The 25,409-nt window shown below is 48.5% G+C and overlaps 1 protein-coding gene across 1 annotated transcript; it reads right to left on the reverse strand.

Moving 5' to 3' along the window:
* Positions 1 to 11,759: 11,759 nt before the first annotated feature.
* On the reverse strand, positions 11,760 to 16,159 carry LOC134910446 (uncharacterized). Its single transcript, XM_063918485.1, has 2 exons — positions 15,867 to 16,159; positions 11,760 to 15,092 (listed from the first exon to the last, which is right to left on the reverse strand). Exon 2 carries the CDS (start codon positions 14,957 to 14,959, stop codon positions 13,100 to 13,102), a length of 1,860 nt encoding a protein of 619 aa, XP_063774555.1. The 5' UTR covers positions 14,960 to 15,092; positions 15,867 to 16,159; the 3' UTR covers positions 11,760 to 13,099.
* Between the last annotated feature and the right edge of the window lie 9,250 nt (positions 16,160 to 25,409).

The raw sequence follows: 25,409 nt of genomic DNA on the forward strand, positions 1-25,409 counted from the left end.
TGCGCATGGTACGCAGTGCGCATGCACTAAGTACTTTCACACAAAACTTTGTAGTTTTACACAAGCTCGAGCAACGCTTTTCAGTCGCTCGAGTGTTCGTTGTTTGATTGACAGGAAGTGGGTGTTTATGGGCGGCAACTCAGCATTTTCAGGGAGTGTGCTAAAAAACGCAGGCGTGCCAGGCAAAAACGCAAGAGTGGCTGGAGAAACGGTGGAGTTAATGGCCAAACGCAGGGCGTGTTTGTGACGTCAAACCAGGAACTAAACTGACTGCAGTGATCGCAAGCTAGGAGTAAGTCTTGAGCCACTCTGAAACTGCATGAAATGTTTTAGTTGTAGAACTGATAACCTTTCAATCGCACTTCTGCTAAGCTAAGATACACTCCCTGAGGGCAGCGGCTTAGCGTTTTCATTGCTGCTAAAAGCAGCTAGCGAGCGATCAACTCGGAATGAGGGCCATAGTTCTTACCAGCACACCAGGTGAAGTTAGAATTCCAGACCCTGTAATAAATCCGAGCTGAAGCCGGTTTATGGGCTTTTAACATAGTTTGAATGACCGCCTCCGAGAATCCTTTGGCTCTCAGGAATCCACGCCATCAAAGCCAGTCTGGCCAGGTCCGGGTAGACACAAGGGCCCTGAACGAGGTCTGGGCGTTGAGGAAGTAGAAGAGGATGCTCGATCGAGAGACCCTGCAGGTCTGAGAACCAATGCCGTCTGGGCCACGCTGGAGCAACTAGAAGTAGTATTCCTCCTTGCTTGAACTTCCGTAGTACCCTGGGCAGGAGTGACACTGGAGGGAACACGTATGGCAGCTGAAAGTTCCATGGGATTGCCAGTGCATCCACAAACGCTGCTCGAGGATCCCTTGTCCTTGCTCCGAAGACCGAAACCTTGTGATTGTGTCGAGATGCCATCAGGTCTACATCTGGTAGGCCCCACTTGTCCACTAGGAGTTGAAAGACTTCTGGATGAAGACTCCATTCTTTGGCGTGTACATCCTGATGACTGAGGAGTCAGCTTCCCAGTTGAGGACTCCCGGAATAAACACTGCTGATATTGAAGGAATTTTGACACTTTTATCATTGCCATGCGGCTTCGAGTGCCACCTTGATAATTTATGTATGCCACCATGGTGGCGTTATCTGATTGTACTTGAACAGGCCTGTTCTGTACCAGAGGCAGGGCAAGTGTCAATGCATTGAACACTGCCCGCAGAATGTTTATCGGGAGGAGAGATTCCTCCTTGGTCCATCGACCTTAAAGTGAGTGTTGCTCCAACACCACGCCCTAACTCCGCAGACTGGCATCCGTTGTCAGTAGGACCCAGTTGGAGATCCAGAAGGGTCGGCCCCTGCATAACTGTTGGTCCTGTAGCCACCAGCTCAATGACAGACAAACCTCCGGATTCAAGGAGATCATTTGAGACCTGATCTGATTGGGCAATCCTTCCCCCCTGGCAAGAATTAACCTTTGCAGAGGGCGGGAATGAAATTGAGCGTACTCTACCATGTTGAAAGCCGACACCATGAGGCCTAGTACTTGCATCACCGAGTGTATCAACACTCTTGGGCGAGAGAGGAAGTATCTGATCTTGTCCTGAAGTTTCAGGACCTTCTCTGGAGACTGAAACAGTCTTTGGCTTTGTGTGTCCACTAATGCCCCAGGTGCACCATACTCCGAACAGGGACCAGCGAGGACTTCTTCCAATTGATGAACCACCCGTGGGCTTGTAGGAATTGGACCATCATCTCCAGTTTACTGGGGAGGACATCTTGGGAGTTTGCCAGAATCAGCAAGTCGTCCAGATACGGCAGGATCCTGATTCCCTGACGACGGAGGAAAGCCGTCATCACGGGCATGACCTTGGTGAAAATCTGAGGTGCCGTGGCCAGTCCAAATGGCAGAGCCTGGAATTAAAAATGAAGGTTGCCAATAACAAACTGCAGATATTGCTGATGCGAAATGGCAATAGGTATGTGCAGGTAAGCATCCTGTATGTCCAGGGATACCATATAGTCCTCGGGTTCCATGGCCAGCACAATAGGGCGCAAGGTTTCCATACGGAATTTGGACACTCTCAAAAACGTGTTCAATAAGTTGAGGTTGAGTATAAGCCGGAAAGACCCATTTGGTTTCGGAACTAGAAACAGGGTCGAATAGTAGCCCCTTCCTCTCTGGGACAGAGGTACCGGCACTACCATTCCTGTTTCCAGGAGGGATTGTACAACCAAGTGTAGAGCTTGCGCTTTCAACGGATCCGAGGGGATAACCGTCGAGCAGAACTGGTGAGGGGGACGTCTCCTGAAGGAGATTGCGTACCCGTGAGAGACAACTTCCCGCACCCAGGCGTCCGAAGTGGTCTTTAACCAGGCCTGGGCAAACTGCAGAAGTCGGCCTCCCACCCTGAAGTCCCCCAGGGAGAGGCCCGCCCCATCATGCAGCAGGCTTGTCTTGTTTGGAAGCAGGCTGACAGGCGGCCCAGGATTGTTTAGATTTGGGCTTAGTGGTTTTGGAAGCATGAGCCTGTTTCGGGTACGCTTGACCTTTTACTTTCCCTGGAGGTCGAATGGAAAGAAAAGTGGTACTCTTAGCCTTCGGAGCCGAAGGATTAGTACTTGGGAGAAACGCAGTCTTGGCAGTCACCAAGTCAGTCACAATCTTGTTCAGATCCTCTCCAAAGAGGATGTCTCCCTTAAAAGGGAGCACCTTCAAGATCTTTTTGTCCAGGTCCACCTTCCAGGTCCTTAACCACAGAATTCGGTAAGCCAGAATAGACGTAGTAGATGCCTTGGCCACCATAACACCTGCCTCAGAGGCTGCCTCCTGGATATAGTGGGAGGCTGTGGTAATATAAGACAGATATTGTCTGGCAGTGTCTGAAAAATCTTGAGGCAGCTCCTCCTCAATTGCCTGAACCCATGCTTCAATTCCTTTCGCAGCCCAAGAGGCTGCCACAGTGGGTCTATGTACAGCACCGGTAAGAGTGTAAATAGACTTCAGGCAACCCTCCACACGCCTATTCCTCGGTTCCTTCAGTGGGGTGATGGTGGTGACAGGCAGAGTAGAGAACACCACAAGACGGGCGACATGAGAGTCCACCAGCGGTGGAGTTTCCCACTTGTTACTCAACTCCGCAGGGATAGGATAACGAGCTAGCATCTTTTTGGACAGGGAAAATGTATTTCCTGGGGACAACCAGGATTCCTGACGTATGTCAATCAAATGGTCAGAATGTGGTAAGATTACTTTAGTAACCTTCTGACATTTGAATATATCAGGTTTCTTAGACACAGTAGTGGGTTTGATCTCATCATCTATTTGGAGAATCAGTTTAATAGCCTCCACTAGGTGGGTTGTAGATTCCTCATCAGAAGCAACTGTATCAGTGTCTGACGGATCAGCATATTCCCCATCTTCATCAGACGAATCATCCAAAATATTAGTGGATTGTGAGGAAGAAATGTCCCGTTTAGATGACCCCTTGGCCCCAGAGGGGCGTAGGGTAGACTTTTGTCTAACCAAAGATTGATTTAGTTGTTATAACTGGGTAGACAGAGTGTCCGCACAGGGAGGATTAACTACAAGGACAATATGTGGCTGTAATGGCACAGGAGGTCCCACAGGGGGGCATAAGATGTGTCACAAGTGTATTCAGCATACTTGAGAACGTTGCCCAAGGTGGATCCTGATTGGCCACAGGTGCTGTGGGCTGACTGGAAGGTGTATGGCACCCAGTGCCTGAACCCTCATCTAAAACTTCTCCCTCAGGTAAATCAGTGGCGCCAGCACTGCATGATGCATAAGCATCCGCGGATTTCCCGCCCTGTGTGGCAGACATTATAGGGATTGTAGCCTTAGGACATAACAGTACAATATAGCCAGACAAACACAATACCTGGAAATAACACCCTGTGTTATGTGACAGTAAATATAGCGCACAAACAGAAGATTTAAGTGGTATGAGGTGACTGAAACACACAGTGAAAAATATAAAACAGTATATCCGTGTAGCACTATAAATAATATGAGATCCTGACGCACCTATCCCCCCCAGGGTACAGAAGATGGTGATAGCAATACGTGTGATACACAAGAATGAAATCCACACAGCAGCTACAGGCACACTCAGTCACAGGTACAATTCAGAAGTTATTACAGATAAATAATAAAACTGCACTGAACTAGTAAAACTACATATAGAATGTATGACTAGAGATATAACAATGCACAGTAAATACTGGATGTATATCACAGAATACTTGTACTAAATATTCAGATAGCAGTACACTTGTTCTTAACTAACACTGTCTAAAATGACATGTAGAATACTTAAGTGTCTGTAAATGCACAGCGCTGATGAGCCAGGTGGCTATATAGAGGAGACAGTGCCCTGCAGTCACGGAGATCAGCTCAGCTATGTGAAGATGGCGCCAAATCTCTGTCAGGGAGTGAGGGAGAGTGAAGTGCAGCTCCAGGTTGGGAACACCAGCAGTAGATGGCACCCAGAGCTGGGGGAGGGGCTACAGGTTAGCGCCTTCTCTCCTATGCTGGGCCTCACCACCGGGTACTGTGGAGCCTATGTCAAATGGATTTTAGTAAATCCGACCTGTGCTCCCTGACCTGGTGGATATAGTGGGGTCCCTGTGCAGTACAGTGTCCGGGCGCGATCCATCTCCTGGGGTTGTTATACTTGATGTTATCTCTGAATATCATATGAGGAAGAATAAAGATACTGCACTAAGTTGCCGATATTCCTCTACCAACTGCAATGGTGGAGTATTCGAAGAGAAATTACATCATTCTGTCTATGTAATATGATGACATGCTTCTTTACTTCTGTACATTTTAATAAAAAAACTTTTTATGAAAGAACAGTTCATGTTTATGTTTTAAAATTAATGATAATTGTGAAACCCACTGGGTTCCCTGTATTTATAGGTTGTAATCACCTCTGGGCGCCAATTTTCCTTTCTTCTTTTCATTAATATATATATATATATATATATATATATATATATATATAATAAGATTTTACTCACCGGTAAATCTATTTCTCGTAGTCCGTAGTGGATGCTGGGGACTCCGTAAGGACCATGGGGATTAGCGGCTCCGCAGGAGACTGGGCACAACTAAAGAAAGCTTTAGCACTACCTGGTGTGCACTGGCTCCTCCCACTAAGACCCTCCTCCAGACCTCAGTTAGGATACTGTGCCCGGAAGAGCTGACACTATAAGGAAGGATTTTGAATCCCGGGTAAGACTCATACCAGCCACACCAATCACACCGTATAACTCGTGATACTATACCCAGTTAACAGTATGATAACAACTGAGCCTCTCAACAGATGGCTCAACAATAACCCCTTAGTTAGGCAATAACTATATACAAGTATTGCAGACAATCCGCACTTGGGATGGGCGCCCAGCATCCACTACGGACTACGAGAAATAGATTTACCGGTGAGTAAAATCTTATTTTCTCTAACGATTATACCAAAGCTCCCAAACGGGCAGGAGAGTGCGGATGACTCTGCAGCACCGAATGAGCAAACTCTAGGTCCTCCTCAGCCAGGGTATCAAACTTGTAGACTCTTGCAAGAGTGTTTGAACCCGACCAAGTAACAGCTCGGCAAATTTGTAAAGCCGAGACCCCTCGGGCAGCCGCCCAAGAAGAGCCCACTTTCCTCGTGGAATGGGCTTTCACAGATTTAGGGTGCGGCAGTCCAGCCGCAGAATGTGCAAGTTGAATCGTGCTACAGATCCAGCGAGCAATAGTCTGCTTAGAAGCAGGAGCACCCAGCTTGTTGGGTGCATACAGGATAAATAGCGAGTCAGTTTTCCTGACTCCAGCCGTCCTGGAAACATATACTTTTCAGGGCCCTGACTACATCCAGAAACTTGGAATCCTCCAAGTCCCAAGTAGCCGCAGGCACCACAATAGGTTGGTTCACATGAAAAACTGCTACCACCTTAGGAAGGAATTGGGAACGAGTCCTCAATTCCGCCTTAACCATATAAAATACAGATAAGGGCTTTTGCATGACAAAGCCGCCAATTCTGATACACGCCTGGCCGACGCCAAGGCCCACAGCATGACCACTTTCCACGTGAGGTATTGTAGCTCCACGGATGTAAGTGGCTCAACTCAATGCGACTTCAGGAAATCCAACACTACGTTGAGATCCCACGGTGCCACTGGAGGCACAAACGGGGGCTGACTATGCAGCACTCCCTTAACAAAAGTCTGAACTTCAGGCAGTGAAGCCAGTTCTATTTTGGAAGAAAATCGATAGAGCCGAAATCTGGACCTTAATGGAACCCAATTTTAGGCCCATAGTCACCTCTGACTTGTAGGAAGTGCTGAAATTCCTCCTTTGGGGCCTTACTGGCCACACAGCACACAACATATTTCCGCCATATGCGGTGATAATGGTTTGCGTTCACTTCTTTCCTAGCTTTAAATAGCGTAGGGATAACTTCCTCCGGAATGCCCTTTTCCTTCAGGATCCGGCGTTCAACCGCCATGCCGTCAAACGCAGCCGCGGTACGTCTTGGAACAGGCAGGCCCCCTGCTGCAGCAGGTCCTGTCTGAGCGGCAGAGGCCATAGGTCCTCTGAGATCATTTCTTGGAGTTCTGGGTACCAAGCTCTTCTTGGCCACCCGGAACAATGAGTATAGTTCTTACTCCTCTCCTTCTTATTATTCTCATTACCCTGGGTATGAGAGGCAGAGAAGGGAACACATACACCGACTGGTACACCCACGGTGTTACCAGAGCGTCCACAGCTATCGCCTGAGGGTCCCTTGACCTGGCGCAATATCTTTGTAGCTTTTTGTTGAGGCGGGACGCCATCCTGTCCACCCGAGGCCTTTCCCAACGGTGTACAATCATTTGGAAGACTTCTGGATGAAGTCCCCACTCTCCCGGGTGGAGGTCGTGTCTGCTGAGAAAGTCTGCTTCTCAGTTGTCCACTCCGGGAATGACCACTGCTGACAGTGCTAACACATGATTTTCCGCCCATCGGAGAATCCTTGTGGCTTCTGTCATCGCCATCCTGCTTCTTGTGCCGCCCTGTCGGTTTACATGAGCGACCGCCGTGATGTTGTCTGACTGGATCAGCACCGGCCGGTGTTGAAGCAGGGATCTAGCCTGACTTAGGGCATTGTAAATGGCCCATAGTTCCAGAACATTTATGTGTAGGGAAGTCTCCTGACTTTTCCATAGGCCTTGGAAGTTTTTTCCCTGTGTGACTGCCCCCCAGCCTTGAAGGCTGGCATCCGTGGTCACCAGGACCCAGTCCTGTATGCCGAATCTGCGGCCCCCTAGAAGATGAGCACTCTGCAGTCACCACCACAGCGACACCCTGGCCCTTGGAGACAGGGTTATCCGCCGATGCATCTGAGGATGCGACCTGGACCACTTGTCCAACAGATCCCACTGGAAGATCCTTGCATGGGACCTGGCGAATGGAAATTCTTCGTAAGAAGCTACCATCTTTCCCAAGGCTCGCGTGCATTGATGCACCGACACCTGTATTTGTATTAGGAGGTCTCCGTCTAGAGACGTCTAGAGACGCCAACTCCTTGGACTTCTCCTCCGGGAGAAACCCTTTTTATCCTGTTCTGTGTCCAGAACCATACCCAGGAACAGTAGACGCGTCGTAGGAACCAGCTGCGACTTTGGAATATTCAGAATCCAGCTGTGCTGTTGTAGCACTTCCCGAGATAGTGCTACTCCGACGAACAACTGCTCCCTGGACCTCGCCTTTATAAGGAGATCGTCCAAGTACGGGATAAGTACTTCGGCCATTACCTTGGTAAATACCCTCAGTGCCGGGGACAGACCAACGGCAACGTCTGGAATTGGTAATGACAATCCTGTACCACAATTTTGAGGTACACCTGGTGAAGAGGGTAAATAGGGACATGCAGGTAAGCATCCTTGATGTCCAGTGATACCCTGAAATTTTCCAGGCTTGCAATAATCACCCTGAGCGATTCCATTTTGAACTTGAACCTTCGTATATAAGTGTTCAAGGATTTCAATTTTAGAATGGGTCTCACCGAACCGTCTGGTTTCGGTACCACAACAATTTGGAATAGTAACCCCGGCCTTGTTGAAGGAGGGGTACCTTGATTTCACCTGCTGGAAGTACAGCTTGTGAATTGCCGCCAGTACTACCTTTCTCTGAGGGCAGCAGGCAAGGCTGATGTGAGGCAACGGCGAGGGGGAGTCGCCTCGAACTACTACTTGCAGAACCTAGGGATCCACCTGTGGGCAAGCCCACTGGTCCCTGCAGTTCCCGAGACGCGCCCCCACCACACCTGTCTCCACCAGCGTCATGCGGTGGACTCAGAGGAAGCGAGGGAAGATATTTGATCCTGGGAACTGGCTGACTGGTGCAGCTTTTTCCTTCTTCCCTTGTCTCTGTGCAGAAAGGAAGCGCCTTTGACCCGCTTGCTTTTCTGAAGCCGAAAGGACTGTACCTGAAAATACGGTGCTTTCTTATAGGCCCTACACACATGCCGATATTCTGAAAGATATGAACGATCTCGTTCATAAATGAACGAGAACTCGTTCATATCTTTCAGTGTGGAGACTCCAGCGATGAACGATGCGCGGCCCCGCGCTCGTTCATCGCTGATCTCCCGTCGGCTGTGCATGCAGGCCAATATGGACGATCTCGTCCATATTTGCCTGCACTTCAATGCAGCCGGGTGACGGGGGGAGTGAAGAAACTTCACTCCCCCCGTCACTGCCCCCCCGCCGCCGGGTTGCTCGTCGGCCGTATCGGCCGTCGGGCACCTCGGCGGCGCATCGCCGAGTGTGTAGGGCCCCTTAGGCTTTTGTGAGGAAACCTGAGGTAAAAAAAAATTTCTTCCCAGCTGTTGCTGTGGATACGAGGTCCCAGAGACCATCCCCAAACAATTCCTCACCCTTATAAGGCAGAATCTCCATGTGCCTTATAAAGGCAGCATCACCTGTCCACTGCCGGGTTTCTAATACCCTCCTGGCAGAATGGACATTGCATTAATTCTGGATGCCAGCCAGCAAATATCCCTCTGTGCATCCTTTATATATAAGACAACGTCTTAAATATGCTCAATGTTAGCAAAATATTATCCCTGTCTTAGCGTATTAATATTATCTGACAGGGTATCAGACCACGCTGCAGCAGCACTATTTATGCTGAGGCAATTGCAGGTTTCAGTATATAACCTGAGTGTGTAAATACAGACTTCAGGATCGCCTCCTGCTTTTTATCAGCAGGGTCCTTCAAGGTGGCCGTATCCTAAGACGGCAGTGCCACCTTTTGACAAACGTGTGAGCGCCTTATCCACCCTAAGGGATATCTCCCAACGTGACCTATCCTCTGGCGGGAAAGGGTACGCCATCAGTAACTTTTTAGAAATTACCAGTTTCTTATCGGGGGAAACCACGCTTCTTTACACACTTCATTCATTCATCTGATGGGGGAACAAAACACTGGCTGCTTTTTCTCCCCAAAAATAAAACCCCTTTTATGTGGTACTTGGGTTCATGTCAGAAAATGCGTAACACATTTTTCATTGCCGAGATCATGTAACGGATGTTCCTTGTGGATTGTGTATATGTCTCAACCTCGTCGACACTGGAGTCAGACTCCGTGTCGACATCTGTGTCTGCCATCTGAGGTAACGGGCGTTTTTTGAGCCCCTGATGGCCTTTGAGACGCCTGGGCAGGCGCGGGCTGAGAAGCCGGCTGTCCCACAGCTGTTACGTCATCCAGCCTTTTATGTAAGGAGTTGACACTGTCGGTTAATACCTTCCACCTATCCATCCACTCTGGTGTCGGCCCCACAGGGGGCGACATCCCATTTATCGGCCTCTGCTTTGCCTCCACGTAACCTTCCTCATCCAACATGTCGACACAGCCGTACCGACACACCGCACACACACAGGGAATGCTCTGACTGAGGACAGGACCCCACAAAGTCCTTTGGGGAGACCGAGAGAGAGTATGCCAGCACACACCAGAGCGCTATATAATGCAGGGATTAACACTATAACTGAGTGATTTTTCCCCAAATAGCTGCTTGTATACATATATTGCGCCTAAATTTAGTGCCCCCCCTCTCTTTTTAACCCTTTGAGCCTGAAAACTACAGGGGAGAGCCTGGGGAGCTGTCTTCCAGCTGCACTGTGAAGAGAAAATGGCGCCAGTGTGCTGAGGGAGAAGCCCTGCACCTTTTTCGGCGGACTTTCTCCCGCTTTTTCTGGAATACTGGCAGGGGTAAATTTACATCTATATAGCCTCTAGGACTATATATGATGTAGATTTGCCAGCCAAGGTGTCATATATTGCCCTCAGGGCGCCCCCCCCAGCGCCCTGCAACCATCAGTGACCGGATTGTGAGGTGTACATGAGGAGCAATGGCGCACAGCTGCAGTGCTGTGCGCTACCTTGGTGAAGACAGAAGTCTTCTGCCGCCGATTTTCCGGACTCTTCATGCTTCTGGCTCTGTAAGGGGGACGGCGGCGCGGCTCCGGGAACGAACACCAAGGTCGGGTCCTGCTCGTCGATCCCTCTGGAGCTAATGGTGTCCAGTAGCCTAAGAAGCCCAAACTACCACCAGTTAGGTAGGTTCGCTTCTTCTCCCCTTAGTCCCTCGCTGCAGTGAGTCTGTTGCCAGCAGATCTCACTGTAAAATAAAAAACCTAAATATACTTTCTTTCTAGGAGCTCAGGAGAGCCCCTAGTGTGCATCCAGCTCAGCCGGGCACAAGAATCTAACTGAGGTCTGGAGGAGGGTCTTAGTGGGAGGAGCCAGTGCACACCAGGTAGTCCTAAAGCTTTCTTTAGTTGTGCCCAGTCTCCTGCGGAGCCGCTAATCCCCATGGTCCTTACGGAGTCCCCAGCATCCACTTAGGACGTTAGAGAAATATATATTGATATATATGTATATGCAAGGCAAATACCACTGACTCATCACAAAATCTCCTGAGCCATAAGGACTAGGATCTTGAAATTTGGATAGTAGCTTGCGTTTGTTACGTAGACATCCACTAAGAAGGGATTTTCAAAATTACACCCACAAAGGGGTTAAAAGTGGTGAGATGATTATTGGGAATTCAGCCCTCAGAGGAGATTTAGGACAGCCTACCCAGCCGGGGCTATAAAGAATGTAAGGTGCCGACGATACCAAGTCGCTAAGGTGGGAGGACAATATTCTCTGTTCCTGAACTTACTTACCAGTGGCAGTTGCAGAGCAGTCAATTATTCAAATAGGGAAGCCACATCAACTGCCACCCCTAAACAACGTCAAACATCGCTGGGTGTGGCTCCCCTATTTGAATAATGGACTGCTCTGCAAGGAAGTCCAGCCTTATGGTTCAGGAGATTTTGTGATGGGTCAGTGGTATTTGCCTTTTATATATATAGATTTCAGATATAAGTACTGAACCAACCTATTTCCAGTCAGGAGAGGATAGTATCTCAATAATCAGAGGTTAACCTGTCACTTGAACTAAACATTGCTGAACCTCTCAGAAAGCAATAGGAGTAAATCATACCTCCCAACTGTCCCGATTTTCGCGGGACAGTCCCGTTTTTTGGGGACTGTCCCGCTGTCCCACCCGCGGGCCGCAGTGTCCCGCGGTGGGGGGGGGGGGGGCAGTTGGGAGGCTCCTGCACGCGCTGCTCTGCTTAGCAGAGCAGCGAATGTGACACCTGCCTAGGTAGGTACGGTATCCAGGCGGTATGTCCGACCCCTTTCTACAATACTAAATTCCCAACTGGTGTCTGGGACAATCGACTTCACACTGCGAAATAATGAACTTTTTATTACACTGCACGTTATTACACAATCAGTACAATTTCAGTTACCTTTGCCCTGCACGGTACCGTGTATAACCCAACTAGTTCACCCTTAAAGTTCAGCTGATCAATGTAGCATTGGTGCACAATGGGTACCTTATCCTGACTAGTTCCACGGTCTATATCTAGAAATGTGACAAGTCACTGTGAGAGTCGGGGAGGTGAGTAGTAGACTCAGCGTGGAGGTGTTACACCACAGTTCAACAGGGGACTTAATCTGTTGGTTAACGGCTAACCTTATCAGGCAAATCCGAGTACAGAAATTAATTGTTCCCGACTGGCATGCGGTCCACCCTACGGGTTAGTGCTGATTCTGAGGGAAGATTACTCTGTGCCGGTGAGTCCGTTAGCTTGTCCTTGTACCTAGTCTGTAGCCGCTCTTGCTGACTCAAGCCTTGCAGCTGATACTTTGTATACCTCTTTCTACCGCTGTGCAACTATTCTGTCGCTTTATAACACTGTGTTAGCTGTCCGTAGAAGGGTTATCATGTTCCAATAATCGGGGATACTGAAGTAGTATGATGCAGCTCAAAAACTCTTTGCCTCTGTTACGTGGGATGAAGCTATAGCTGTCCATAGGAGAGTGCTATATGGCCAGTTCAGTACAGGGACCTGGGAGAGAGTTCCTATGCAGCGCTCTATTGCTTGACCATGCCTACTGGTTTAAACTGGTGTAGGAACAATCATGACAGGCTGTGCGACATGCGGCTTTCACTAACCTAGTCCTGCTGTCTGTGTAGCTCTTTTTAGACTTTTACTGAGTGGCTCTCACACACAGCTGCTCTCAGTGGCACCTCCATTTTCTGACTGGAATTTTCCACTGTCAGAGATGCCCTCCACTCTCACAGCTACCTCAGACTGTGTCCTGACCAACTGTCATCCCTCCAACTGTCCCTGGTCATGTGACCTGCTCCTGACCTGTTGACTAGTTGTTGGGGCTGCTTAGAAATTTGAGCATGGGGCAGTACATCTAAGACCCTATTTTAATACAAGTGTGATTCCCTTTGGTGGGTATCACATACAACCCCACTTGAATTTTGCGTGTCCTCACGCAACAGGCAATATTTAAAGTCCAATAAAGAACAATCTCACATTTTTGTACAAGGAAAACAATTTAGCTATTCAACTTTTGAACATGAGGTAAGAACAATACCTTTTCTAAACGTCTATTCTCAGACTAATATCTATGCTGAATAAATGGAGCACCTACTGTATGTTCCTCCTTGCTGATTTTCTCAAAACCTACTGCATAATTAATGCTATCTCACTGGAGCTCATGTCAGTATATTCATTGTTTGTGAATTTATGCTCTGAAGGAACAGAAATTGAGGGCTCTTTCACTACATTATATGATTCCTCTGGAAGAGTAGAATTCAACCTTTGCATGACAGAATCCAGGCAATTCTGTTCAGGGAACCCCAACCTCTCTGCTATGGCTGAGTCGGTAACTCTTTCAGTATCTTCTGGACAATCTGTAGCACACACCCTTGATTGACATTGGCGGACCGCAATTGAATGGGTGTCATCCATTCTGGGTCTACCCTGATATAGTGGCTCTTGAGGAAGTTGTGGTCTGATAACTTTTTGCAGGTTTTGATGCATCCATTTTCTTTGTTCTTCAAAATCATGATCAGCTGTTCTTTGCAATAATTCACTCTGACTTTGAACATCAGGAGATTGTTGTCTGCGTCCATATGGTCTCCTTGGACAGTATTGTGGGTAGTGATTTGTCCAATCAGGCTGTGGTTGATTTGCATTTTCTGACACATTTTCTGCTTCTTCACGCTCCTCTCCACCTTTACTGTATTGGTAGCTTTGCTGATAGTCATGGAGAGGACCTTTGCGATGTGAATAGTGCCAATAATGCTGGTGATTTGCTGCATGTTTGCTGCCTTGCACTGGAACACCACCAGGACCAGTTACATTAGCTGCCTGCAGACCTTTTTCTCCATTCACAACATCAAACTCAACTGTTTCTCCTCTATCCAGGCTTCGGAAATACTTATTGGGGTTGTTCTTCTTTATGGCAGTATAATGTACAAATAATTTTTCCTTGGTGTCATGCCGATTTATAAAGCCATAGCCATATTGCACATTAAACCAAACAACTTTCCCCATAACTTTTCTATCACTAACTTCAGACTCTGAATCTCTAGCTGGCATTGCAACAACTTCAATATCATTCTGGACAACAGGATGAAGGTTTACATCACTGGGCTGTCCTTCATCAATGCTCCAGTTTGTCTCTCCTCTATACTTTTCTTGTTGCTGCATGAAATACAACAATTGTTGTGACATTTCAGTTATTCCATGGGTCAGTTCAGCGACTTGCACCCCTATCATACTTAATAGATCAGTCCTTGACGTCTGAGCACCCTGTACAGCAGCTTCTTCCTGTGTGTGCAGATCTATGATTTCCTGCATTGTGCTCTCTGGAGGGTATTTCTTCTCTTTGTACCCCAACATATCAGGACAGGACATTTCTTGCCTCTGTAATGTCCCTACCACTTTAATGGCAGCTTCTTTGAAACATAAAAATGAACTAGTTGGTAACTGTAGCTGAAGGAGGCGTAAATACGCCTTCACTATCTCACCATGGGAACCCTCTATAAACCGATTAATCAATATTTCATCTGTTGGTCGAATTTCTGCTGGATCGATGGCCTGTAGTGCTCGAAGTGACTCCTGTAAACTGAGTGCAAAGTCACGCAGTGTTTCTCCTTTCTGCTGCTTTCTTGAGTAAAAGGCCACCTTAAGATCAGACAAAGTTCTCTTATCAAATGTGGTAGCTAATCTGTTCAGGATAAGACCTACAGTTTGTCTTTCTTCAGCTGGCCAGGAAGTCACCTCTCTCAGAGCTGTGCCTTTCAGCTGCCCTATCAGGATCTCCACTTGCTGTTGTTTACTCAGTGGGTATAAGCGGAACATTGATTTCATTTTGTTTTTAAAGTTTGTTAAGGTGTTCCCTTCAGAACCTTCGACATCTCCATTATATGTTGGAAGCCATTGGGCCCCAAAGTAATAGGGCAATGTAATTGGATTTATGCTGGACATTGTTGAATGAGTATTTGACGCCCCTGTAGCTTGTTCATCAGATGACATGTTGTGTTCGTATCCTGTTCGTGTAACGCCAAATGTGACACCTGCCTAGGTAGGTACGGTATCCAGGCGGTATGTCCGACCCCTTTCTACAATACTAAATTCCCAACTGGTGTCTGGGACAATCGACTTCACACTGCGAAATAATGAACTTTTTATTACACTGCACGTTATTACACAATCAGTACAATTTCAGTTACCTTTGCACTGCACGGTACCGTGTATAACCCAACTAGTTCACCCTTAAAGTTCAGCTGATCAATGTAGCATTGGTGCACAATGGGTACCTTATCCTGACTAGTTCCACGGTCTATATCTAGAAATGTGGCAAGTCACTGTGAGAGTCGGGGAGGTGAGTAGTAGACTCAGCGTGGAGGTGTTACACCACAGTTCAACAGGGGACTTAATCTGTTGGTTAACGGCTAACCTTATCAGGCAAATCCGAGTACAGAAATTAATTGTTCCCGACTGGCATGCGGTCCACCCTACGGGTTAGTGCTGATTCTGAGGGAAGATTACTCTGTGCCGGTGAGTCCGTTAGCTTGTCCTTGTACCTAGTCTGTAGCCGCTCTTGCTGACTCAAGCCTTGCAGCTGATACTTTGTATACCTCTTTCTACCGCTGTGCAACTATTCTGTCGCTTTATAACACTGTGTTAGCTGTCCGTAGAAGGGTTATCATTTTCCAATAATCGGGGATACTGAAGTAGTATGATGCAGCTCAAAAACTCTTTGCCTCTGTTACGTGGGATGAAGCTATAGCTGTCCATAGGAGAGTGCTATATGGCCAGTTCAGTACAGGGACCTGGGAGAGAGTTCCTATGCAGCGCTCTATTGCTTGACCATGCCTACTGGTTTAAACTGGTGTAGGAACAATCATGACAGGCTGTGCGACATGCGGCTTTCACTAACCTAGTCCTGCTGTCTGTGTAGCTCTTTTTAGACTTTTACTGAGTGGCTCTCACACACAGCTGCTCTCAGTGGCACCTCCATTTTCTGACTGGAATTTTCCACTGTCAGAGATGCCCTCCACTCTCACAGCTACCTCAGACTGTGTCCTGACCAACTGTCATCCCTCCAACTGTCCCTGGTCATGTGACCTGCTCCTGACCTGTTGACTAGTTGTTGGGGCTGCTTAGAAATTTGAGCATGGGGCAGTACATCTAAGACCCTATTTTAATACAAGTGTGATTCCCTTTGGTGGGTATCACACGATGAATAGACGCTGTGCGCATGCGCACAGCGTCTATTCAGTGCAGACAGAGGGAGAGAGGGCATGCCAGCAGCTCACGGAGCGCTGGGCATGCCCCCTCAATGACTAAATCGGGGGCGTGGCTCGCGATTGCGGGTCCTCCCGTGAGGCCACGCCCCCTTCCCATAGGCCACACCCCTTTTGGGAACGCGCGCGGCTTCGCCGCGCGTGTGTCCCTCTTTACAAGTGGCTAAAGTTGGGAGGTATGGTAAATGATAGATATTTTGACTCTTAAATGCATTAAAGGAAAGCTTGATAGTCAGCAACTGCTCATCTGCTGTGTAAAGGGTACCGACAGCTCTCCCAGTGACCTTAAGTGTTGTGCAAAAATATTTCCCTTTTTACCTCAAAAGAGAAGCCCTAAAGATAGCGAGAGCGAGAAGCTAAGCAAGGAGACCTAGGGCCCTTTGGAATAGAGTCAGCCTATCCCTGCAAACCTTACATATTTAACATACAACAGACATAGCTTGGCCGGTCGTCCCGGCATTTACAGTACTGAGCAGGGCAGCATCAGAGGCAGGACGGGGCAGAGAAGGAGGCAGATTATTCTCCTCAGAGCTAGCCTTTTGACAGCATCAATCCAGGGAAGGCCTGCCCGAAGGTGCGGCCTGACAAAGATTGGCAGCGGCGGGCGGAGCATGTCCTGTTGTAAGTCTAATTGCTGATCTTCTGTGATAAACTAACCAGTTAACTGTAGGTATATCCCGTTGTCCAGAAGATAAGACACAGAGACTACAGATTCCCGTACAATAAAATCAGTTTGTTGTGTTGGTGTGTTCTCGGGCGGTTTCATGGAGAGGCACTTTGATGCTATCAATTCTCAACAACATCCTACCACAAGTGAGCCTATTTTAAAAGTAGTATTAAATTTGCTTAAATTCCAGCACTTTTCACATAGTTACCGACATTCTGGCTGCTCTCTGCGGGAGAGAGCAGCCAGGTCGGCTCACAGGGCGGGCGGGGGAGGCTGTGATGAAGAGGAGGGGTGGGCCGGAGGCGGGATGGGGGCGGAGCAATGGCGGGTGGGGGCGGAGCAAGGGTGGGGTCATGATGACACCTCCTTTAAGCCACGCCCCCCACTCTGTAATGCCGCGATCACCGGCATTACACTGCAGGGGGCGTGGCTATGATGACGCGATTCAGCAAGAATCGCGTCATCGACTGCCCGGACCGCCCACTTTACACACTAAGTGGGCGGACGAGCAGGGGGAACCCCCACGAATCGGGAGACTTGCCTGCTCTTCCGGGGGGCCGGGAGGGTCACCCGATTTTCGGGAGCCTCCAGGCCATTCCGGGAGAGTAGGCAAGTATGACTTTTCATCTCTTTGTGATTATACTTGAAATTCTGTAGCGAAGCACGGGTATTCAGCTAGTATTGTATGTATACAGCAAATGCAAGGACCCATACTAAGACAGTCTATTAGAAGAGGCAGTTGTTTGCATAAGAGTAAAAAAAAAAAGTAAAACTAACACAACATACACAACCAGCCTGCCTACTGCTGCAGCCTTGCCCAGTCCCTCCAGTCTCACAGATTATCTCTCATTGGCCCTCATTCCGAGTTGTTCGCTCGCAAGCTGCTTTTAGCAGCTTTGCACACGCTAAGCCGCCGCCTACTGGGAGTGAATCTTAGCTTATCAAAATTGCGAACGAAAGATTCGCAATATTGCGAAAAGACTTCTCTGTGCAGTTTCTGAGTAGCTCGAGACTTACTCTGCCAGTGCGATCAGTTCAGTGCTTGTCGTTCCTGGTTTGACGTCACAAACACACCCAGCGTTCGCCCAGACACTCCTCCGTTTCTCCAGCCACTCCCGCGTTTTTCCCAGAAACGGTAGCGTTTTTTCAAACACTCCCATAAAACGGCCAGTTTCCGCCCAGAAACACCCACTTCCTGTCAATCACATTCCGATCACCAGAACGAAGAAAAAACCTCGTAATGCCGTGAGTAAAATACCTAACTGCATAGCAAATTTACTTGGCGCAGTCGCAGTGCGAACATTGCGCATGCGCAGTTAGCGGAAAATCGCTGCGATGCGAAGAAAATTACCGAGCGAACAACTCGGAATGACCACCATTGGGCCTAATTCTGACTTGATCGCAGCATTAAATTTGTTAGCAGTTGGGCAAAACCATGTGCACTGCAGGGGGAACAGATATAACATGTGCAGAGAGAGTTAGATTTGGGTGTGGCGTGTTCAACCTGAAATCTAAATTGCAGTGTAAAAATAAAGCAGCCATTATTTACCCTGCACAGAAACAAAATAACCCACCCAAATCTAACTCTCTCTGCAAATGTTATATCTGCCCCCCCTGCAGTGCACATGGTTTTGCCCAATTGCTAACAAACTTGCTGCTGCGATCAACTCAGAATTACCCCCATTGTACAGAGCCAGCTGGGATTCGGGAACCTGAGGCGCATATACTATAAACTCTAATATCAGCAACCATTGATGGAAAACACATTAGTAATGGCCATCCATACAGTGAAAAGGTATTTAACCCTTACCCTAATCCACCCCTCCCACAGCTTAATCCTAACCATCCCCTCCTGCAGCACCCTGCATACTCAACCCTAAACTACACCCTGCAGTGGCAAACGCAGGATTTTAGTGTGTGTGGGAGGGTCCGTACATGTATGTATGATGTATGCGTGTATATATATATATATATATATATATATATATATTAAGATTTTAAACATACTGGTAAATCTTTTTCTCGTAGTCCGTAGAGGATGCTGGGGAGTCTGTAAGGACCATGGGGATAGACGGGCTCCGCAGGAGACATGGGCACTTAAAGAAAGACTTTAGATCTGGTGTGCACTGGCTCCTCCCTCTATGCCCCTCCTCCAGACCTCAGTTAGAGAAACTGTGCCCAGAGGAGACGGACAGTACGAGGAAAGGATCTTTGTTAATCCAAGGGCAAGATTCATACCAGCCACACCAACCACACCGTATAACTTGTGATATACTATCCAGTTAACAGTATGAAAATGACATAGCATCAGTCCAAGACCGATGAGACTATAACATAACTGTTAGGTTCCTGGTGCTCAGAACAAGGGAGATGTTATGAAGTGAGTCCAGAGCACCAGGACGTAATACTGGATTTGGTGAAATGGAACGGGAATAGCCCCTGGCACCCTACCTCCGTTGTTTTACCCGTGTTGTCAATTCACGCTTGCAGGACTATGGTTTCTTGGGCCCATGGCAGCCGCGTTTGAAGGGCGGATTAGGTCTGCCCAACTCCGATGCCCCCTCAGGTCTTAAAGAGAGACAAAGCATGAACTGAGACAGGGTAATAACAAGGGGCCCTCTAACTGAAACAACCAAAGCCAGGGGCTACTAACTAGGCTAAAACTAAATGTATGTGCGGCTTGCCGCCAAAGGAAAAGAACAACAATGGAAATGCTGACCACACGCCGACACAATACTTTTGTGTACCGGCGGTGACAGCATAAGCAGAACCCTCTGCAAAACACCAGTGACAGATACAACCAAGGAATACAGCGGCCTAGGCCGACGGACGCGGCAAAGCCGCTACTCACGGAACCGGTACAAATACTGGCAAACGGACTGGAACCCCCAATGCTGCCGACACAGACTCTCAGAACTGGAGGACAGGCAGAATCCCAAACGACAGACCGGTGGACACCAAGAAGCCAGAAACTCGACCAGGCATAGGCAAAGCCACAGGACTTCTGGACAGGAACGCTTCATGGCAGGACACGGGATCAGACACAGGAATCGACACAGGGACTGACACAGGAATCGACACAGGAAGCAGCTAGACAGACACTGCTAGACAGGAGCTCAGGAACTGGCAGGAACAAGCTCAGAACTCAAGCACTCTGGAAGACTGGAAACCTAGAAATATCACCAGCGTCTGTGAATTGCACTCAGCCAGCATATAACAGAGAGGCCTAATTAATTATGTCGTGCAGCTGTCCTGTTGCATGACTCCAAACTGACAAGATGCAATTAGCAGACAGGTGAGACCAACCACATAGACACAGGCTGCAATTACACAGACTCACCACTGACAGCAAACAAATATCTTCTAAACCAGAGCAAAAGGAAATCCTGGCCTGCAAGAGAACTATAAACATAAAATAGGAATGAACCACTACCTGTGGTTCATAACAGTATCCTCTCCTTAAGGGTGAGCTCCGAGCACCCCATGACACCCACGGGGAACATAAACAGAAGAATAACATAAAATACATAACCAAAATGAAACATAGGAATGAGCCACAGCCGTGGCTCATGACATTACCCCCCCCCCCCTTGAGGAGGGGTCAAAGGACCCCAAAATTCAGACTTTCCAGAACAAGGGAAACCAAAAAAAACCTGACACACTGGTCTAACAGAAACAAGCTGTGGCAACAGCTTGTAACGGTGCCCCCCTCTTGACGGTGGCCGCTAGACACAAGACAAGGGGGAAAAAAAACTTTCTTTCTTTTTTTTTTTCCTTATATCAAGGCAAGAATCAATAATTATTTATTTTTCTTCTTCTTCTTCTTTTTACAAAGCTCTTTAGGTCTGACCAAGGTAATTCCCCAAACATTGTCTGAACTGATGGTACCACCCAGCAAGGCTGTGTTCAAATCAGAAATGGGTTTCTTACCCTTGGGAACTGAACTTTCAGGCAAAGTACTATTATTAGAAGAAGAGAGAAAAGCACATCCTGCAGTCAAAACAACGGGTTGAGACTCTTGTGCCAAGTCTACAGTATCCGGTGAACTCTCAGCAGACAAGTTGAGTGACCTAGAGAAACCTGAACCAATTTCTTTGGAACCATATCTTTTAATAATTGCATCACTGAATGCTGGGGGATCCTGAAGAATGGGATCTTCAGCTTTCATTAGGCTGGTCGCCCACTCAAAAGGCTCTCCTCTAAAGGAATAAATCAGATAGAGCACAAGGTTCTCTGAAGTGATGCCCAGAAATGGTCTAGATAACATAATGATGTAATAGTGTTTGTAAAGCACCAGAAATTGGACTAAGTCCCCATCAAAGATTATGGATGTTGAGATATCAACAGAGTCAGGATCTGTTTCCTTCCCATCTGACTGACTAGAGTGCTTTGCTAGGACCTGGTCACTATTGACCTTACTCGAGGCTGAGACTCTCTGAACCCCCTCGGGGCAGTGACTTTCTGAACCCCACCCGGGGCAGTGACTTTCTGAACCCCACCCGGGGCAGTGACTTTCTGAACCCCACCCGGGGCAGTGACTTTCTGAACCCCACCCGGGGCAGTGACCTTCGGGAACCACGCTGGGGTCAGCACCTCGGATTCTTTTACTGGGACCGAGCCGTCGGCCTCCCCCACTGGGACCGAGCCATCGGCCTCCCTCATTGGGACCGAGCCATCGGCTTTCCTCACTGGGACTGAGTCATTGGCCTCCCTCTCTGAGTCGATAATTATCGAAACTCCTCCCGGGACTATGACTTCCGGGACTTTTGCTGAAGCTATAACCTTCAGAACCTCCACTAATGCTATGCCTCTTAAGTTCTTTCCTGGGGAAGCGACCTCTAGACCCTTCTTTGAGGCTGCGTCTCTCGAGACCCCACTTGGGGATATTACTTTAAAGATCCCTTCTGGGGTTTTGCTTCTCGAGTTCCCTTCTAGAACTATGGTTTTAGATACCCTTTCTGGGGTTGCGCTTTTCAAGTCCCTACCTGGGGTAACAGCTTCTGAGACCCCTTCTGGTATGGAAACCTGAGCTATAATATTTGATGTCCCTCTATAAGCTAGAGCATCGGGTATCGCTCCAGCACTCTGGGCATCGGGTACCGCTCCAGCACTCTGGGCATCGGGTACCGCTCCAGCACTCTGGGCATCGGGTACCGCTCCAGCACTCTGGGCATCGGGTACCGCTCCAGCACTCTGGGCATCGGGTACCGCTCCAGCACTCTGGGCATCGGGTATCGCTCCAGCACTCTGGGCATTGGGTACCGCTCCAGCACTCTGGGCAACGGGCACCACTCCAGGACCCTGGGCATCGGGCACCACTCCAGGACCCTGGGCATCGGGCACCACTCCAGGACCCTGGGCATCGGGCACCACTCCAGGACCCTGGGCATCGGGCACCACTCCAGGTCCCTGAGCATCGGGCACCACTCCAGGACCCTGGGCATCGGGCACCACTCCAGGGGTGTGCAACTCTGCTTGAACAGGAAAATCAAGAGAGGAGAGAAACATTCTCTTTTGAGTCATTGGCCTCCCTCTCTGAGTCGATAATTATCGAAACTCCTCCCGGGACTATGACTTCCGGGACTTTTGCTGAAGCTATAACCTTCAGAACCTCCACTAATGCTATGCCTCTTAAGTTCTTTCCTGGGGAAGCGACCTCTAGACCCTTCTTTGAGGCTGCGTCTCTCGAGACCCCACTTGGGGATATTACTTTAAAGATCCCTTCTGGGGTTTTGCTTCTCGAGTTCCCTTCTAGAACTATGGTTTTAGATACCCTTTCTGGGGTTGCACTTTTCAAGTCCCTACCTGGGGTAACAGCTTCTGAGACCCCTTCTGGTATGGAAACCTGAGCTATAATATTTGATGTCCCTCTATAAGCTAGAGCATCGGGTATCGCTCCAGCACTCTGGGCATCGGGTACCGCTCCAGCACTCTGGGCATCGGGTACCGCTCCAGCACTCTGGGCATCGGGTACCGCTCCAGCACTCTGGGCATCGGGTACCGCTCCAGCACTCTGGGCTTCGGGTACCGCTCCAGCACTCTGGGCATCGGGTATCGCTCCAGCACTCTGGGCATTGGGTACCGCTCCAGCACTCTGGGCAACGGGCACCACTCCAGGACCCTGGGCATCGGGCACCACTCCAGGACCCTGGGCATCGGGCACCACTCCAGGACCCTGGGCATCGGGCACCACTCCAGGACCCTGGGCATCGGGCACCACTCCAGGTCCCTGAGCATCGGGCACCACTCCAGGACCCTGGGCATCGGGCACCACTCCAGGGGTGTGCAACTCTGCTTGAACAGGAAAATCAAGAGAGGAGAGAAACATTCTCTTTTGATTCCTGAACCTATAATGGGACTCCCTTGCCCAAGGACCCCAATTATAGGACAGAGAGCTTTTTAGTGTGGGTTGTGTGACAAGTACCTCTACCACAGTAGAGACAGGAGTAGGTCTTGTATCCTGACTCAACTTGGCCAGAGGGCAAGACTTGTCACCACACTTTGGCTTGCGCAACTCACAGGTCTGCAGATAGTGGCCTAAACCCCCACAATATAGGCATAAGTTTAAGTTTCTGCGACGCAGACGCTCCTCTTCTGAGAGCCTGGGCCGCAGAAAACTTTTAAACCTTTTCTCTTCAATTAAACCAGAGGATTCTCTTGTCACCATACTGTGAACAAGAGTCTCTTTAGAGATAGATGTACTCTCAACGACTTCTGGCAAGATGAGCAAGATGTTAGTCAGAAGGTTTTGCAGTTGCTTTAAGGATTGCTGCAAAACTTCTAGTCGCTCAGGTTTCAAAGCACTGAAAGCAGAGTTCAGGGCTGAGAGAGATGCCTGCAGGGCTTGCATAGTAGACATAGGAGGATTTAAAACTAGACAAGACAAGACAAGGCAAGACTAGACAAGGCAAGACTAGACAAGGCAAGACTAAATTTTTAAACTAGACAAAACAAAACTGGATTTTTTTTTTTTTTTAAATACCGGACTGGATTCTGCACACCGAGTTCTAGAAGGGACTGGATTTCTAAACACCGGACTGGATTCTGCACACTGAGTTCTAGACAGGACTGGATTCTAAACACCGGACTGGATTCTGCACACTGAATTCTAGACAGGACTGGATTCTAAACACCGGACTGGATTCTAGACTAGACACTGGACTGGGCCAAAAAATAAAAAAGTTTTATTTCTTTTTTGTGGTATGGCTGGTGATAATGTTAGGTTCCTGGTGCTCAGAACAAGGGAGATGTTATGAAGTGAGTCCAGAGCACCAGGACGTAATACTGGATTTGGTGAAATGGAACGGGAATAGCCCCTGGCACCCTACCTCCGTTGTTTTACCCATGTTGTCAATTCACGCTTGCAGGACTATGGTTTCTTGGGCCCATGGCAGCCGCGTTTGAAGGGCGGATTAGGTCTGCCCAACTCCGATGCCCTCTCAGGTCTTAAAGAGAGACAAAGCGTGAACTGAGACAGGGTAATAACAAGGGGCCCTCTAACTGAAACAACCAAAGCCAGGGGCTACTAACTAGGCTAAAACTAAATGTATGTGCGGCTTGCCGCCAAAGGAAAAGAACAACAAAGGAAATGCTGACCACACGCCGACACAATACTTTTGTGTACCGGCAGTGACAGCATAAGCAGAACCCTCTGCAAAACACCAGTGACAGATACAACCAAGCAATACAGCGGCATAGGCCGACGGACGCGGCAAAGCCGTTACTCACGGAACCGGTACAAATACTGGCAAACGGACTGGAACCCCCAATGCTGCCGACACAGACTCTCAGAACTGGAGGACAGGCAGAATCCCAAACGACAGACCGGTGGACACCAAGAAGCCAGAAACTCGACCAGGCATAGGCAAAGCCACAGGACTTCTGGACAGGAACGCTTCACGGCAGGACACGGGATCAGACACAGGAATCGACACAGGGACTGACACAGGAATCAACACAGGAAGCAGCTAGACAGACACTGCTAGACAGGAGCTCAGGAACTGGCAGGAACAAGCTCAGAACTCAAGCACTCTGGAAGACTGGAAACCTAGAAATATCACCAGCGTCTGTGAATTGCACTCAGCCAGCATATAACAGAGAGGCCTAATTAATTATGTCGTGCAGCTGCCCCGTTGCATGACTCCAAACTGACAAGATGCAATTAGCAGATAGGTGAGACCAACCACATGGAAACAGGCTGCAATTACACAGACTCACCACTGACAGCAAACAAATATCTTCTAAACCAGAGCAAAAGGAAATCCTGGCCTGCAAGAGAACTATAAACATAAAATAGGAATGAACCACTACCTGTGGTTCATAACAGTATCCTCTCCTTAAGGGTGAGCTCCGAGCACCCCATGACACCCACAGGGAACATAAACAGAAGAATAACATAAAATACATAACCAAAATGAAACATAGGAATGAGCCACAGCCGTGGCTCATAACAATAACCCTTATTTAAACAATAACTATATACAAGTCTTGCAGAAGTAGTCCGCACTTG

This window comes from Pseudophryne corroboree, chromosome 4, assembly GCF_028390025.1.
Source record: "Pseudophryne corroboree isolate aPseCor3 chromosome 4, aPseCor3.hap2, whole genome shotgun sequence".
In the NCBI taxonomy this organism is placed as follows: Eukaryota; Metazoa; Chordata; class Amphibia; order Anura; family Myobatrachidae; genus Pseudophryne; species Pseudophryne corroboree.

Coding starts and splice junctions, on each gene's coding strand:
- LOC134910446 (XM_063918485.1), bottom strand. CDS start 14,959: ATGTCATCTGATGAACAAGCTACAGGGGCGTCAAATACTCATTCAACA.